Source organism: Aotus nancymaae, unplaced genomic scaffold, assembly GCF_030222135.1.
Source record: "Aotus nancymaae isolate 86718 unplaced genomic scaffold, 86718_ANA_hifiasm-v0.15.2.pri h1tg000079l, whole genome shotgun sequence".
NCBI lineage: Eukaryota > Metazoa > Chordata > Mammalia > Primates > Aotidae > Aotus > Aotus nancymaae.
In genome coordinates this window covers 29,023,997-29,039,964 of record NW_026988494.1, presented here as the reverse complement: position 1 = coordinate 29,039,964, position 15,968 = coordinate 29,023,997, and the positions used below count along the sequence as shown (strand labels likewise).

At 44.0% G+C, this 15,968-nt stretch overlaps 1 protein-coding gene across 1 annotated transcript; it reads left to right on the top strand.

Moving 5' to 3' along the window:
* Positions 1–10,001: 10,001 nt before the first annotated feature.
* LOC135271455 (translationally-controlled tumor protein-like) lies at positions 10,002–10,748 on the top strand. Its single transcript, XM_064368696.1, has one exon. The coding sequence runs from the start codon at positions 10,017–10,019 to the stop codon at positions 10,533–10,535; it is 519 nt and encodes a 172-aa protein (XP_064224766.1). The 5' UTR covers positions 10,002–10,016; the 3' UTR covers positions 10,536–10,748.
* Positions 10,749–15,968: the final 5,220 nt, after the last annotated feature.

The window sequence follows — 15,968 nt, the reverse complement described above, 5'->3', positions numbered from 1 at the left end:
AACCCAATCTCTACTAAAAATACTGAAATTAACCGGGGATCGTGGCATGTGCCATAATCTCAGAACAGCATCTGTTTCCCCAGATTCCCTAAGTCATTTCCAAACCATGGCTTCAGCCTCACTTTCTCTGTTGCTCAGGGCTCCATTCCTTCTCTTTTCTTTGTCCTCAATTCATGTTCCATGCAGAACAGTTCAGTAATTTATTTTCTGGTCTTAGCAAGACTAATCCATTCCCTCTGTACATCACTGTCCACACCGAGAGGCTTATCCAAGATAGTTCGTTTCTGAGAGGAACTCTAGCATCAGGCATTAGGATAGTACGTTTGCTACTCCATTACAGCACGAAGGTCTTTCATTACTTCCTACACTCAACTGCAGAGGGTTCACCTTCCACCCTGAAGCCTCCCTCTGGTGTCTTCGACTGTGAGCTGTTATAGTCATGTGTTGACTCTGTGTTTTAATTTGTAAACCAAAACCTTAATACAGCGCTATTAAATGTTAGAATGGGTGGAAAAATCACTTAGAGAGCTTGTAGAAATGCAGGGTCCTGGGCTTCCCTCCCAAAAATAATCTTTTTTACTTTGCTGGATTAGGACCAAGATAGCTCTCTTTTCGACGATTTTATACACCCAGCCTCTGTTCCAGATGGTTTTGAGGAAGGTGGTTCTCATACCACACTGAGAGGCATTGCTGTAGTAGGTGGTGGGGATGCTTCCACCTCCTGTGCAGCAAGCCCTTTCTAACCCCCTGAGTAAGGACCTGGATAAGCGCTTGACACAGTGGCTCATTCTGCCAGCAACTCTGTGAAATAGACACTATTATTAGCCCATTTCACAGGGAGGAAAGGGCGGCTCAGAATGATCAACCTGCTCCAGGTTTCACAGCTAGTTCATTGATTCACTCATTTATTATGTTCCACCATGTGCTAGACCCTATCCTAGGGGCCAGGAGGTGTCAGAGGAAAGGGATGAACTTAGAACTCCAAGCCCCTGTTCTTTACCACCATGGCATAATGTCTTCCTGGCACATTGTGATGTGGAGGCCTTGTGTGACCCAGCAGAGGTTGTAGGAAATAAGGAGGCCCCATCTGGCTGGCCCATGCTAGGACCCAGGGAGTACTGCAGGGGCCTGTAGACCTGCAGAGGGCATGCAGACCAGGCAAATACTCTGCAGGTGGAAGGCGTGGAGCCGCTGGGACCAAGAAAGGCACCATGACATCAGGAGAGGCAGAAAGAGGATCCGCCCGAGCTGGGGGTGCTGAGATTGAAGGAGGGAGGGAAGGTAATGTTAGAGCCATCCACTTTTCCCCAAATTCCTTTCTCTACCCTTCCTTCCCAAGTCCTCCCTGCCTCCCTCTATTCATCTCCCTTGTTCCATCTTCAGCCTCCCTTTCTTACTCTTCCTTCTCTCTTGATCGTCTCTTCTCTTCCTCTCTGGCTACCTGTCCTGGGAGGTCTGGGTTGCTGTGGTCACAGCTGTGTATCTCTCAGCTCCTGCAGCTCTCCTGCAACTCCTCTCCCCACTGCTTGGGACACTTAAGGAACCTTTTGGGTTCAGTCTCACCCCTGAGTCCCTGGACCAGTCGTGATGGGTGACAATGCCAACCCTCACCTGAGCCTCACCTGTGTTTGAAGGACCAGGCGGGGAGCTAAGAAGTACAGAAAGAAACAACGTCTGTGTCTCCAAGACCTCACAGAACACAAAATGCAGAAGGCAGGGATGGCGTAAGATAGGTACACAGGATTCCACCCAAATAGCTCCTCTCCCGCCAGTTTTTCTACATCCTGACTGTCATTGCTTTGGTCCATTGTTCATCTGGACCCTTGTCCACCTGGATTCCTGCAGCGGCCTCCTTTAGACCCTGGGTGTGTGTCAGTATCCCTGGAGGGCTTATCAAGCATAGATTTGTGGGAGCCACCCCCAGCATTTCGGATCCAGTAGGTCTGGGATGAGAATTCGCACTTCTAATGATTCCAGGTGCAGCTGCTGCTGCTGGCTCAAACACCATGATTAGAGAATCCCTGTTCCAACTGATCTTAGCCCCAGCTCACCATCCCAGCTCACACTGCAAGCAGTATGAGCTATTATTAGTTTTCACTTCTGTATTTTGAGACAGGGTCTTGCTCTGTCATCCAGGCTGGAGTGCAGTGGCACAATCACAGCTCACTGCAGCCTTGAACTCCTGGGCTAAGCAGTCCTCCCACCTCAGCCTCCTGAGTAAGCAGAACCACATCTGGCTAATTTATAATTTTTTGTAGAGATAGGGTCTCGCTATGCTGCCCAGGCTGGTATCAAACTCCTTGTCTTAAGCAATCTTCCTGCCTTGGCCTCTCAAAGTGCCAGGATTACAGACGTGAGCATCCGACCAGAATTATTATTATTTTTAAAATAGAAATCTGATCATATTTCTCTCCTACATAAAACCAGGTAGCATTTTTACCATTGTTTGCAGGCTCACCTCAGGTCTTTGAGTCTCTGCTGCCAAAAATTCTGGCCGTGTTTCCCAGAACCCAGCGGAGCTGCTCACTGACTGGCTCCCCAAGGCTGCTGGCTGCTGCAGCTTTGCTCATTGCCGTTCCTTCTCCCTGGGATGCTCATCCCCCTCCTCTGCCTGGCGAACTCCTAGCTGTCTTCAGGACCCCCTTGGCTCCCCACCTGAAGCCTTTGTTGCTCTTCCCTTCTCTCCACGCCCCCGTGCATCCTGAGCACTCCATGCCCGCAGGTGCTCGTCTCTATCACACTGGTACATCCTCCTTGCCTTTTGAACCCTCACTCCTCCACGCACACACTGGGCATTCAGCTGTTGATACCTGTGCCAGGATCACCTGTTCTCTATCTCATAGTCCCCTCCAGGCTCCCACAGTGCATGCATTCCTGTGTTCATGTGTTTATTCATGACACCCATCACTTACACAGCCGTACACCCACTTCCTTCTGAAGCTCCAGCCTCAAGGCACTTCTGTTAGAGTGTCACCAAGACACAGGCTCTGGATCTGAGCCTCTGCCTGGGGTTCGTTTCCCTTCCAGCCTCCTGTGCACAGATGTGCCTTGACCACAGGCCCCTTCTAGGGGATGCAACCGCAGATGCTCTGGAACGCGTGCCTCCACTTCCATGTTTTCAGCGTTGATGGTGCCATCTCTAAAATCAAATTTCCCAGCAGAATGAGCCCCCTCATCAGTCCAGGTAAGCCCTGCTGGTCCCTCAGCCCTGTGAGAGTAGGAATTTCAGTGAAAGGAGGGCAGAGCTATCTATATAAAAAAAGGCAAGTATTTGTTCCTTAGCACTTTCAGCAGCACGATAGCAGCAGGCCCTACTTTAAACCCTTGGATAATTTGAACTTAATTATATGGTGTGCAGAGGCACTAATAAGTTTACGAATCTGCCAGAAACTCTAAACACATATGTCTTAGAAAATGCTACCCTTTTCTTTGCTTATTGTAGGACTCGGAATGTGAGTAATTGTGAACAATTAAGAGGGAGGGACCAAATGGTGATTCAAGGAAGCCTCTAGAGAGGTTGGTGGAAGCAGCAAGTCTGCAGGGGGATGAAGGGCACGTGGAGGCTGGGGAGGTGGCCCAGGGCCCACACCTGCAGGAATTGATCCATCACAGCTGAGTGAGATCCAGAAAAACTCATCAAGAAAGCCAAGACACACCTGTAATCCCAGCACTTTGGGAGGCTGAGCTGGGCAGATCACAGAAGTTTGAGATCAGCTTGGCCACATGGCAAACCCCTGTTTCTACTAAAAATACAGAAATTAGGTGGGCATGGGGTGGGTGCCTGCAATCCCAGCTACTCGGGAGCCCGAGGCAGGAGAACTGCTTGAACCTGGGAGGCAGAGTTTGCAGTGAGCTGAAATCGCACCACTGAACTCCAGCCTAGGTGAAAGAGCTAAACTCCCTCTCAAAAAAAAAAAAGAAAAAGAGGAAAGCCAAGACACATTGTTCTTTCTTACTTCAAATGGGTATCAAGAGTCCCAGTGGTAGGTGTGAGGGTTTCAGAAGAAAAAGGCTGTGTGGCAAATCCAAGCTTCTGCTCCCAGCCCATCGGCCCATGGTGGAGTAGGACCAGGCAGGCCTTGGGATCCACAGTTTGCACAACTCCCAGCTTGGCTCTGCTGCTCGGCAGCTAAATGCCACCGTGCTGGTTACCAGGGCTGTGTCTTGGCTTCTTCATCATAGGAAGGGGGAAATCCCTGCCTCCTGGGAGTCATGGTAGCACTGACAATCACATGTGAAGCCTTAAGCAGATGTCTTGGCACACAGTAGGTATGCAAATCACATTCATTCATTTCTTCCTCTGCCTCCTTCCTTTGCAAGCAGATAAAATGCTTTCACCAAGGTCTTCTATGATTCATACATTTCCAGGCCCATAGGAGGTCTGATCAATATGTACTTAAGGAAGGAACAAATAATAAATACTGTTTCCTACTAAGTCAAGGAACTCAAGCACAGAGAGGTTAAGTAACTTGGCTAAAGCACACAGCAAGTAGATGATAAGCTGGCCTTTAGTCATAGTGAGGGTCCGGATTCAGCCCAATTCAAATTCAACATACGGCAGAACCCAAGTACAGCATGAGGCTGGGCTGTATTCCCTGATCTTTATTCTGAAATTGCAATATTTTACAAGAACACTTATTTTACAGAGGAAGAAAGGAAACACCCCAAAAGCTGAGGGAGTGTGAATGCCTGATTACAGGCTTCTTTGGATAGAATACAAACTTTGCTTCTGTGATATGTGTGTTTAGGCAGATTAAATTCATGTTTGATTACAAACCCCAGGATAAAAGGAAAATAAATATGTTCATGAAGACTAGGAATTCTCAAAGGGAGGAAGACAAAAAAAATCATCAGTTAATACTCTGATGGCTGCCTCCAGAAGAGGCTAGGCTAGATCCCACCATGGCATCCCCGTGCTCAGAGCCCTCCTGCGTTCCCTGTTTCCCCCACAGTATCCACTCTTCCAAGCATGGTGTTCATGACCCTCTGGTTCTGTCTGAATCCAGCATATATTCTGGCTTCATCTCCCTACTTTCCCCTCCCACACCATGCCTATGCCAAGCATCAGACTGCCTGCTGTGCCGTGAACACCTCCTGAGCTTTGCTGCCCAAAGGCCTTTGCCCTGCTTCTCCCTAACCTGTTGGGAAATACTAATCAGTCTTTAAAGCCCAGTTGAAATGTATAAATCCCCTCAAAGTCCTCTCCTAGCTTTTTGACAGGAAACAATTTTTTCCTCTGCAGTCCTAAAGCACTTGGTAGTTTCCCTGTTCCATCCATCAAAATCTGCCTTTTATTAAAATATTAGATTTATTTGGGCATGTGTCTGATTTACCCCTGAATGTGTAAACACACTCTTGGCCCCCACCTTCAGAATCCTGAACACTGAATAAGAGTTCAAAGAATGTGAATTGAGGGAAACCTCTTTAAATGAACAAAACAGAAGCCCAGGTGATTCAGGTATGTCATTTAGGGAGGTTTCATACAGTCATTCAGAAAGTCACATGCATGTTTAAAGATACAGGCATATAGCTATTAACCTTTAATTTCTACTAGTCTGGCATGGACATAGCTACTCCCTGAACATCTCATCTGCTTTTACCAATTTCCCTGTCCCCTTGCAGTGAGTTATGCAGGGTCATGTGAATATTCTAGCCGATGGAATGTCAGTATGAGCCATTCGCTAAGGCAATGAAAAGCCCTCATGTAACTCTCTGGGCTTCCTTCTTTTGCTATAGTGACTGAGTCAGCCATGGGGTTCAGATAGTCCAACTACAAAATGGCAGCACCTCCATGACCTGGATGCCTGAGTGACCACATGGAGCAGAAGCACATGTAGGCTAGTGTGACAATCAAGTGATATAACACTATATATATACAGGGCCTAAAACAGCCCTTGGCTTATCGTAGTTACTTGACAAATGCTAGTTCCCATCTTCCCTTCCATTCTTCCATGTGGCAGACTTAAAACCATCCATTTATAAATCCGGTTATTTAACAGAGGGAGCCCAGGATAAAGAAGTTGAGATGGAGGATTCAGAAGTCGACAGCATGAGGTATTGCTGTAAGAGTGGGTCAGATAAGTTGTGACAGTGGAAACTCTGGGAGGACCTGCTTGGATGAAGGAATGGGGAGCCTGCAGGTGCTCCTAACTTGGTAGTGTGATATTTGGCTTGGCTCTGTTATGTAATGACAGTGATCAGTCCTTGACCTGGTAGGGCAGAGAAGAACGGAGACAGAGAAGAATCTCTGAACGTCCACTATGACAGCAGAACAGAGATCTAGAGGGCTGTGTGCAGGGATAAAGGGTTATAAAAGGGGTGAGGTTTGGGAGTCTCCAGAGAAAGAAAAGTGTCCCACTTAATCCTATTTGTCCAGTGGGAGTTTTCCAAAGCCAGACAAAGGAAATCATGTCTAACGTCCAGTCTCCACGTGCAGACCGTCCAGGACAGTCTTTATGTTCTTTTTTAACTCAGCACACACTTGGCTGCACAGATTTTAAGGAGGACAAAAGTTGTTTTAATATTGTTAAATGGGGGGTGATAGGCGAATCATAATCTTATAACCAAAATGGCTCACTCATTTGTGCAGCTATTGAAAGCTAAGGCTCTTTGGTAGGGATAGAAGAAAAGGACTTGAAATAGCTTGCCGCCCACCTACTCTGCAGGAGTGCTGTGTGCATTTGTGAGGGGATGCTTGGCGCTGTGAACTCCGGGGAAGGAAGTAGCTTTGCCAATCCCAAATATTACTGTGACTTGCTTAGGCAGAGATGAAGGAGCAATGGGGGTGGGAGGCTGGCTGCTGCATGGGGTGTTTTTCTTTTGGGGCTCCCAAATTGCTTCAGAAGAAAAACTACTGAGAAAGACCCCAAGGAGAATGGAACATATACTCTGGAATCTTATTCCTCTAAGCCCCTTGTCTAGAAAAGGTGCTTCGTTGTGGCTTTACGGCTTCATGTATCCTAGCTGCTGACTTTTAACCTTATTCAAGGCAGGACACATACAGATCTTGCAAAAAACTTAAAGCTTGTCAGAAAAATGGAATGAAGTAAATAACACTAGAGTAATAACGTAATGAAGGTAGAGCATGAACATTTTGTATCATCATTCTTGCAAAATAGCTTAAAATGCTTCCCAGTAAGGACTACACTGGTATAAAGCTGTGCGTGGAACTACTGAAGTGCAGTTGGGTGGCAGAAAATAATCACAATAATTATCACTGTCTTGCATTTGCAAAGGAGTTTAGAACTTACAAAGCACATTCCACGTGCTTTGTCTACTATTAATCCTACAGCACAGCATTTAGGGGAACACTCAGGATGCTCTCCACTTCAGAGGCAGGAACAGTGAGGCCCACTCAGGTGAAGGGACCGGACATCACAGCCAGTATAATCCTCCTGCTTCCAATCCATTTTGGTTCCACCAAACAAAAATTCAAAAACAAAATACACCAAGGAAAAGAACAAAGATGCATATTCAGTGATTTTAAAAGCGGCTTCTGACATGGAAAGGAAAGGCTTTCCAGAGAGAGCCTTCCACAGTGATTTCTAAACACATTTTGTTTTGTTCTTTGCTTGAGGAAACCATGGTATGTTTTGGTGGAAGAGAGGGGAATGGAGGCTTTTTTCTTTGCTTTTTTCACGTAGAAAAATGGAATTTGGAGAGCTCTAGATGCAGGAGGGAAGATGACATTGTGCTGAGCTGAAGACAGTAGACCCAGGAGGTGGGAAGACAGGGCTCTTAGATAAATTAGTGGAAAACCTTAGAGCCCATGATTAGTTTTAATTTAACTCAAGAACTAATTAGGCCAGGCATGGTGGCTCACGCCTGTAATCCCAGCACTTTGGGAGGCTGAGGCAGGAGGATCAGTTGAACCCAGGAGTTTGAGGCCAGCCTGGGCAACTTGGTGAAACCCCATCTCTACAAAAAATACAAAAAATTAGCCAGGCGTGGTGGCACACACCTGTAATCCCAGCTACTTGGGAGGCTCAGGTGAGAGGATTGTGTGAGCCTGGGAAGTTGAGGCTGCAGTGAGCCGAGATCGCACTACAGCAGTCCAGCCTCGGTGACAGCACAAGACCCTGTCTCAAAAAACAAAAGCCATTAGAAGCCCATGTATGTTTCTGAGAAGGGGCATGACAGCAGCAAACTGCTTGAGAGATGATTTTTACGGCACCCCAAAACATGCAAAAGGGGAAATGGGTGTGCAATTTGGGAACATTATGGAGGAAAGAAGGACAGGACTTTGTGACAGAACCAACTCAAAGGGAGACAGTAAGGGTTGCTGACAGTTTCTTCTTCTGTTATCTTTGTCCCGGTAGGATACATGCCAAATGTCAGCCTGAGCTCTCCTTTGTGAGGTATCTCTTTTGGGGGTCAGGGAGCTACTTGAGGAGACAGTCTGTCCCTTACAGGAGCTCAAGTGCTGAGTTGTGAGATCCATTGTTCTGTTCAGAGCTGCTGGGCAGGTACGTTTAAGTCTGCTGCAGTGGAACTCATAATCGCCTTTTTTTCCCCAGGTGCTCTGTCCCAGGAAGGTGGGGCTTTATTTATAAGTTCCTGATGTGCTGCTGCCTTTTTTCACGGAAGAGTCACACCTGACAAAGTCCAGAGCAGTAGGCTGTGGGTGGGGCATGCTGGAAGCTGCCAATCAGAGTCACCTAGACGTTCATATGTACCACAAGAACAGGTGATCTCCAGGCAAGCAGGGTCTGGAGTGGACCTCCAGCAGTCCTACAGCAGAGGGGCTAAAACAGGGAACCAGGTGATCTGGCTTGGCGGGTCGATCCCATCCCCACAAAGACAAGCAATCTGAAACACTCTGAATTGAGAGTTTTGCAGCAAGTGCAGCTGGACCCGGGACCATCCAGCTCTGTTGGGGGAAGGGCATCCGCCATTACTGAGGCAGTCCGCCATTACCGAAGCAGTCTATGACTACAGAGGCAGTCCGCCATTACTGAGGCAGACCACCATTACTGAGGCAGTTCTAACTAAACCTCTATAAACAAAACCACAAGGAAGTTCACACAGTAGCTGGGCAGAGCCCCCAGCAGCTCAGCAATGCCTCTGCTGGCAGACTGTGACTAGGCTACCTCCTCGCTGGGCAGGGCAATTCTAAGCAAAAAGAACAAAGCTGGAGGCATCACGCTACCTGACTTCAAACTATACTACAAGTCTACAGTAATCAAAGCAGCATGGTACTGGTACCAAAACAGAGATACAGACCAATGGAACAGAACAGAGGCCTCGGAGGCAACAGCACACATCTACAATCATCTGATCTTTGGCAAACCTCACAAAAACAAGCAATGGGGAAAGGATTCTCTGTTTAATAAATGGTGCTGGGAAAACTGGCTACCCATGTGCAGAAAGCAGAAACTGGACCCCTTCCTGACACCTTATACTAAAATTAACTCCAGCTGGATTAAAGACTTAAACATAAGACCTAACACCATAAAAATCCTAGAAGAAAACATAGGCAAAACCATCCAGGACATAGGCATAGGCAAGGACTTCATGACTAAAACACCAAAAGCATTGGCAACAAAAGCCAAAATAGACAAATGGGATCTAATTAAACTCCAGAGCTTCTGCACAGCAAAAGAAACAATCATTAGAGTGAACCAGCAATCAACAGAATGAGAAAAAATTTTTGCAATCTACCCATCTGACAAAGGGCTAATATCCAGAGTCTACAAAGAACTAAAATAGATTTATAAGAAAAAAACAAACCCATTCAAAAGTGGGCGAAGGACATGAACAGACACTTTTCAAAAGAAGACATTTATGAGGCCAACAAACATATGAAAAAAGGATCATCATCACTGGTCATTAGGGAAATGCAAATCAAAAGCACATTGAGATACCATCTCACTCCAGTTAGAATGGCAATCATTAAAAAATCAAGAGACGGCCCGCTCCCCCCTCCCCCCTAGCGCCGCTCCGGCTGCAGAGCGCTCGCTCCGAGCTTCCAGCTCCTGCTAAGCTAGTGCCGCCGTCCTCACCCGTCAGCCGCCATCATGATTATTTACCGGGATCTCATCAGCCACGATGAGATGTTCTCTGACATCTACAAGATCTGGGAGATCGCGGACGGGCTGTGCCTGGAGGTGGAGGGGAAGATGGTCAGTAGGACAGAAGGTAACATTGATGACTCGCTCATTGGTGGAAATGCCTCCGCTGAAGGCCCCGAGGGCGAAGGTACCGAAAGCACAGTAATCACTGGTGTCGATATTGTCATGAACCATCACCTGCAGGAAACAAGTTTCACAAAAGAAGCCTACAAGAAGTACATCAAAGATTATATGAAATCAATCAAAGGCAAACTTGAAGAACAGAGACCAGAAAGAGTAAAACCTTTTATGACAGGGGCTGCAGAACAAATCAAGCACATCCTTGCTAATTTCAAAAACTACCAGTTCTTTATTGGTGAAAACATGAATCCAGATGGCATGGTTGCTCTTTTGGACTACCGTGAGGATGGTGTGACCCCATATATGATTTTCTTTAAGGATGGTTTAGAAATGAAAAAATGTTAACAAATTTGGCAATTACTTTGGATCTATCACCTGTCATCATAACTGGCTCCTGCTTGTCATCCACACACCAGGACTTAAGACAAATGGGACTGATGTCATCTTGAGATCTTCATTTATTTTGACCATGATTTATTTGGAGTGGAGGCATTGTTTTTAAGAAAAACATGTCATGTAGGTTCTCTAAAAATAAAATGCATTTAAACTCAAAAAAAAAAAAAATCAAGAGACAACAGATGCTGGAGAGGATGTGGAGAAACAGGAACGCTTTTACACTGTTGGTGGGAGTGTAAATTAGTTCAACTATTGTGGAAGACAGTGTGATGATTCCTCAAGGGCCTAGAAATAGAAATTCCATTTGACCCAGCAATCCCATTACTGAGTATATATCCAAAGGATTATAAATCGTTCTATTATAAAGACATGCACACGTATGTTCATTGTGGCACTGTTTACAATAGCAAAGACCTGGAACCAACCCAAATGCCCATCAATGATAGACTGGACAAGGAAAACGTGGCACACGTACACCATGGAATACTATGCAGCCATAAAAAACCTATGAGTTCATGTCCTTTGAAGGGACATGGATGAATCTGGAAACCATCATTCTCAGCAAACTGACACAAGAACAGAAAAACAAACACCGCATGTTCTCACTCATAGGCAGATGTTGAACAATGAGAACACATGGACACAGGGACAGGCGTATCACACACTGGGGTCTGTTGTGGGGGCATAGGGGTAGGGAGTTGGGGAGGGATAACATGGGGAGAAATGCCAGATATAGGTGACGGGGGGATAGAGGCAGCAAACCACATTGCCATGTGTGTACCTATGCAACAATCCTGCATGTTCTGCATATGTACCTCAGAACCTAAAGTGCAATAAAAAATATATATGTCTAAAAAAAATAAAAGATTTCAAAAACACCTATCCTTCCAATTCAAGAAGTAAAATTCATCCCATCCTTACTTTTTTTGAGTTTCAGGTAGTATAACCGTATTTTAAGTATCAATCCAGGCACTTAGAAAAGCAGTTCTAGTAAGTGACATAGGTCTTTACCTTTGGACTAATGTGAGCATGGAAGACAGTTGTTTCCTTCCTTTTCTTGGCCCTGTTCCTGCCTTCCTTAAGATGTCTTCATATTAAATTGAAGTTTATTTTCATTGTTTATAGTCATTTATTAATTTATTTACTCGTATCATATATGCCTGCTTACTTTGTTTATAGTTTTTAATCGAATACTTTTTGTTCTGTTTTTAAATTACAATATGGGTGAATGCAAGTTCATATTTAACCCTTTTATACCTATAATTCCAGCACTGTGGCAGAAAGATCACTTGATGTCTGGGCAACAGAGCAAGACCCTGTCTCTGCAAAAAAATTAAAAATTAGCTGGGTGTGGTAGCGTGCACCTGTGGTCCCAGCTACTGAGGAGGCTGAGGCAGGAGGATCAAGTGAGCCTGGGAGGTTGAGGTTACAGCAGTCATTTCTATGCCACTCCACTCCAGCCTGGGCAACAGAGTAAGACCTTATCTCAAAAAGATTTTTTAAAAATCCAAAACACCCTTTTAGAAACCATTAAATTAAGTTGATTTTTACATATATGTTCTCGGATTTTACCTTCCTCTTTCTTCTCCTTCTGTGAATACAAGATATTCACAGATATCCCTTAGTACAAAGTACAAACACAGACACTGTTTCCAGATGGTTGTACAAGTTTAATGGTGGGTAGGAGCACTGTAGACCTGAGTTTACAGATGCTTGGTTTTATTTTTAGACTCCTCGGCTGGATTTCCTTCCTCGGTGTAATCAAGCATTCATTAAATGCCCAGTAGACCAGGTATGAGGGTGAGGGGCACAGAGATGAATAAGCTAGGCTTTGCACACACCAGATCTTCCTATTAACTTTAAGATATAAGTAGGAGAACAATATTATTTTTTCTATTTTAACGTAATAAAACTGGGACACAAAAGGGTTTAGGGCATTGATTGAAGCTTACAGGAGTGGATCCAACAAGATCCTTCTACCCTGGATCTCATCAAATTGTTCTGTTACATGATGTGTTTCAAGAATGCTTGAGTCAATGGGGAGGTGGCAGTAACTGATCATTTACTTTAGTCTTACAGGAAAAAATAACATTTCCATTATGTACTATTGGTTTTGAGCTTTTTAAACATGGACTAAAAAAAATGATAGAACCTAGCAAAGTGCTTATTAAATGTAGGGAATCAAATATCGCATCCTTAACTGTTTTCCATTAGAAAAGACAAAAAATGTTTTAATATTTTTAAAAATGTTTTTCAAATGTTGAATATTTCACTTAAAATCCTTTTATACTCACTGCAGACCCTTAAAAAGTATTAACTGAGCTAGAGACTATTAAATTCCATGTGATTTGTACTTACGTTTTTAAAATTTTAAGTGTGAGCACTGACAACAGTGCTGGTGATTTTACATTTTTACATAACTACCTTTAAAACTTTGAAGTTCCTGAACTAATGAACCATACAATACTAAAATCCTATAAGGAATTCTGGCAAAACCCAAACCACTGTTTTATACCTAAAACATATCCTAAAGGAATCCTATAATTCTTTCTTTCTTTCTTTTTTTTTTTTTTTGAGAAGGAGTCTTGCTCTGTCACTCAGACTGGAGTGCAATGGCACGATCTCAGCTCATTGCAACCTCCGCTTCCCAGGTTCAAGTGATTCTCCTGCCTAAGCCCCCTGAGTAGTTGGGGCTACAGGCACCTACCACCATACCCGGCTAATTTTTTTTTTTTTTTTTTTTTTGTATTTTTAGTACAGACGGGGTTTTGCTGTGTTGGCCAGGCTGGTCTTGAACTCCTGACTTCAGGTGATCCACCTACCTTGGCCTCCCAAAGTGCTGGGATTACAGGCATGAGCCACTGCACCCAGCCAGAATCCTATAATTCTTTATGTTTCAACTGAACTTCATTAAGAAAAAAGGCAACCGTAAGTTTCTGAATTATTAGACACAGAAATTGTCATTTTTTCCCTTTTTACTTACTTCTATGTTTTCTTCATGCATGCAATAAATCTTCCTTTTTCCATTAGATAGTAGAAGTGACTCCTAAAACTTTCATAAGTTAATCTAAGTAAAGTGTAATTCATTAGCTTCGTATTTTGTGTTTTCAAAATTGGAAGGTTAGCCACAGTGGTACTAAGGATTCCACTCTCTTTCCTACCCCAACCTTGACCAGTTCTCTTATAATTCTACTTCAATTGCTGGGAATACTGGAAATAGCATGAACTTTATATTAAGGTGGGCCTGAATTAAAGTCCCAGCTTTACCACTTTTTGGCTAGGTGACTTGGGCAAATTACTTCTCTGGGTCTGTTTTCTCCTAGGCAAAATGAGAATACTTTATCTTCAGGAGCGTAGTAAAAATTAAGTAATAATGAGTGCTGAATTCCTAGCCCAATGCATGGTGCAAGTGAATTCACTGAGGTGAGTTTGCTTGTCTTTGGTAAGCAAACAAAAACATACAAAACTTACCTAGCACCTCTTTGTTCTAAGTCACAAATCACATTCGTAGACTTTTCATCCCAAATCAGACACATTCAAATCTGCACTGCACAAGAGCTGGCTCTTATCTCTATTCTCTAGAAAACAAGAAGATTTGTTAACTCTCCTCTCCATTGGGAAATGCTAGTTTTCACTTCAGAAAGCAGAATCTTAGGAGTTTGAAATAAACATTTTAAAAGCCAGTTTGGTTGCAATTTTAAGTACATGAAGTTAACAGTATATTTTATTAAATATTTTTTTTTTGAGAGATTGACTCTTGCTCTGTCATCCAGGCTGCGATCTCAGCTCACTACAACCTTCGCCTCCCAGGTTCAAGCAATCCTCATGCCTCAGCCTCCCAAGTAGCTGGGATTACAGGCACATGCCACCACACCCAGCTAATTTTTGTATTTTTAGTAGAGATGGGATTTCACCATGTTGGCCAGGTTGGTCTCGAACTCCTGACCTCAAGTGATTCACCTGCCTCGGCCTCCCAAAGTGCTGGGATTACAGGTGGGAGCCTCCGTGCCCGGCCTGTTTTTCAAGTTTTTAACCAATTACATGTATCTTTATTTTCAAATCAGAAAAAAATGTATTTTTTTAAAGAAGGCATTTAGATGCAATAATTATATTGTGTCAGTTTTTGTTTCATTTTTGTGTTTTATACTCTAAAATAAATGTTTTATTTTGCATGTCCTAAGTGTAAAATGTTATGTAGTCAATAAATATCTGTCACATTTGTTAATAACATATTCCATTTTCATAAGATCCTGTCATTCTTGATTTTAAAAAACCATAAAATTTAAAACTACAATAATAGATGAAACTCTTAGAATAATGGAATTAGGCATACACATTAATCATATGTAACTGATAGTTTAAGACCCTAATTTTTCCTACTTTTTTGATTCTTTCAATTCAAGCAGGTGCTTCATCACCCCAGGGAAGCTTTTTGCAGGCAGGAAGCAGGAAGGGTCTACCAGCTTTCCAGACCTTTGTTTAGAAATGGGTTCATTAAGAACTGAAGGGTCTGAAGAAGCAAGGGTCTTTTCAAAACTAAGAAGACTTTCTCATATGTAAAACAGAAGTGAGGACTGGGGGTGCTGGAATAGCAGAGGCCTCTGCCACTCCCCTTGGGGTGCAGGGAGACGTGGTGGTATTTTGCATGGGGTGTGGTATAATTGGAATGTGGGGCCCTGGGCACTAGAGGGTCCTGGTCTTGTGAATAAGTCCTGATAGCCAAACAGTGTTTAAAAGCAGCAGAAAGCAGTGGGCCTGTGGGACCTGGCACCCAGTCGTCAGAGGTGAGGCTCTTATCTCTGTGTCGATGACTGGCTCATGGAGAGAAGGAGTGGCCCCATGCCAGCCTGTTATGGATTGAATTTTGTCCTCTTAAAACCTATGTGTTGAATGGGGCTGTGTTTGGAGATCAGGTCTTTAAACAGATGTTCAAATTAAAGGGAGATCATATGTGTGGTCCTTCATCCAATACAATTAGTATCCTTATAAGCAGAGGAAGATTCTAACATAGATACACATAGAGGGATGACCAAATGAGAACACAGGGAGACGATGACATCTACAAGACAAGGAGAGAGGCCTTAGGAGAAACCAACCCCACTGAAACCCTGACCTTGGACTCCCAGCCTCTGGAACAGTGAGAAAGTAAATTTCTGTTACTTAAGTCACCCAACCTGTGGTAATCTGTTATGGCAGCCTTAGAAGACTAATGCATTGGTCGTACGTAAGACCTCAGAACTCTCACATCCTCAGGTGGACAACCCCAGGATGACTGAAGCGGAAAGCTTGCTAGTCTTGTAGCCTTAGGACTGGAATGGCAGTTCAATTGTCTAACTAAAAATAAAACAATGTCTTATTTCTTCCACATCTAAATTTGCACCC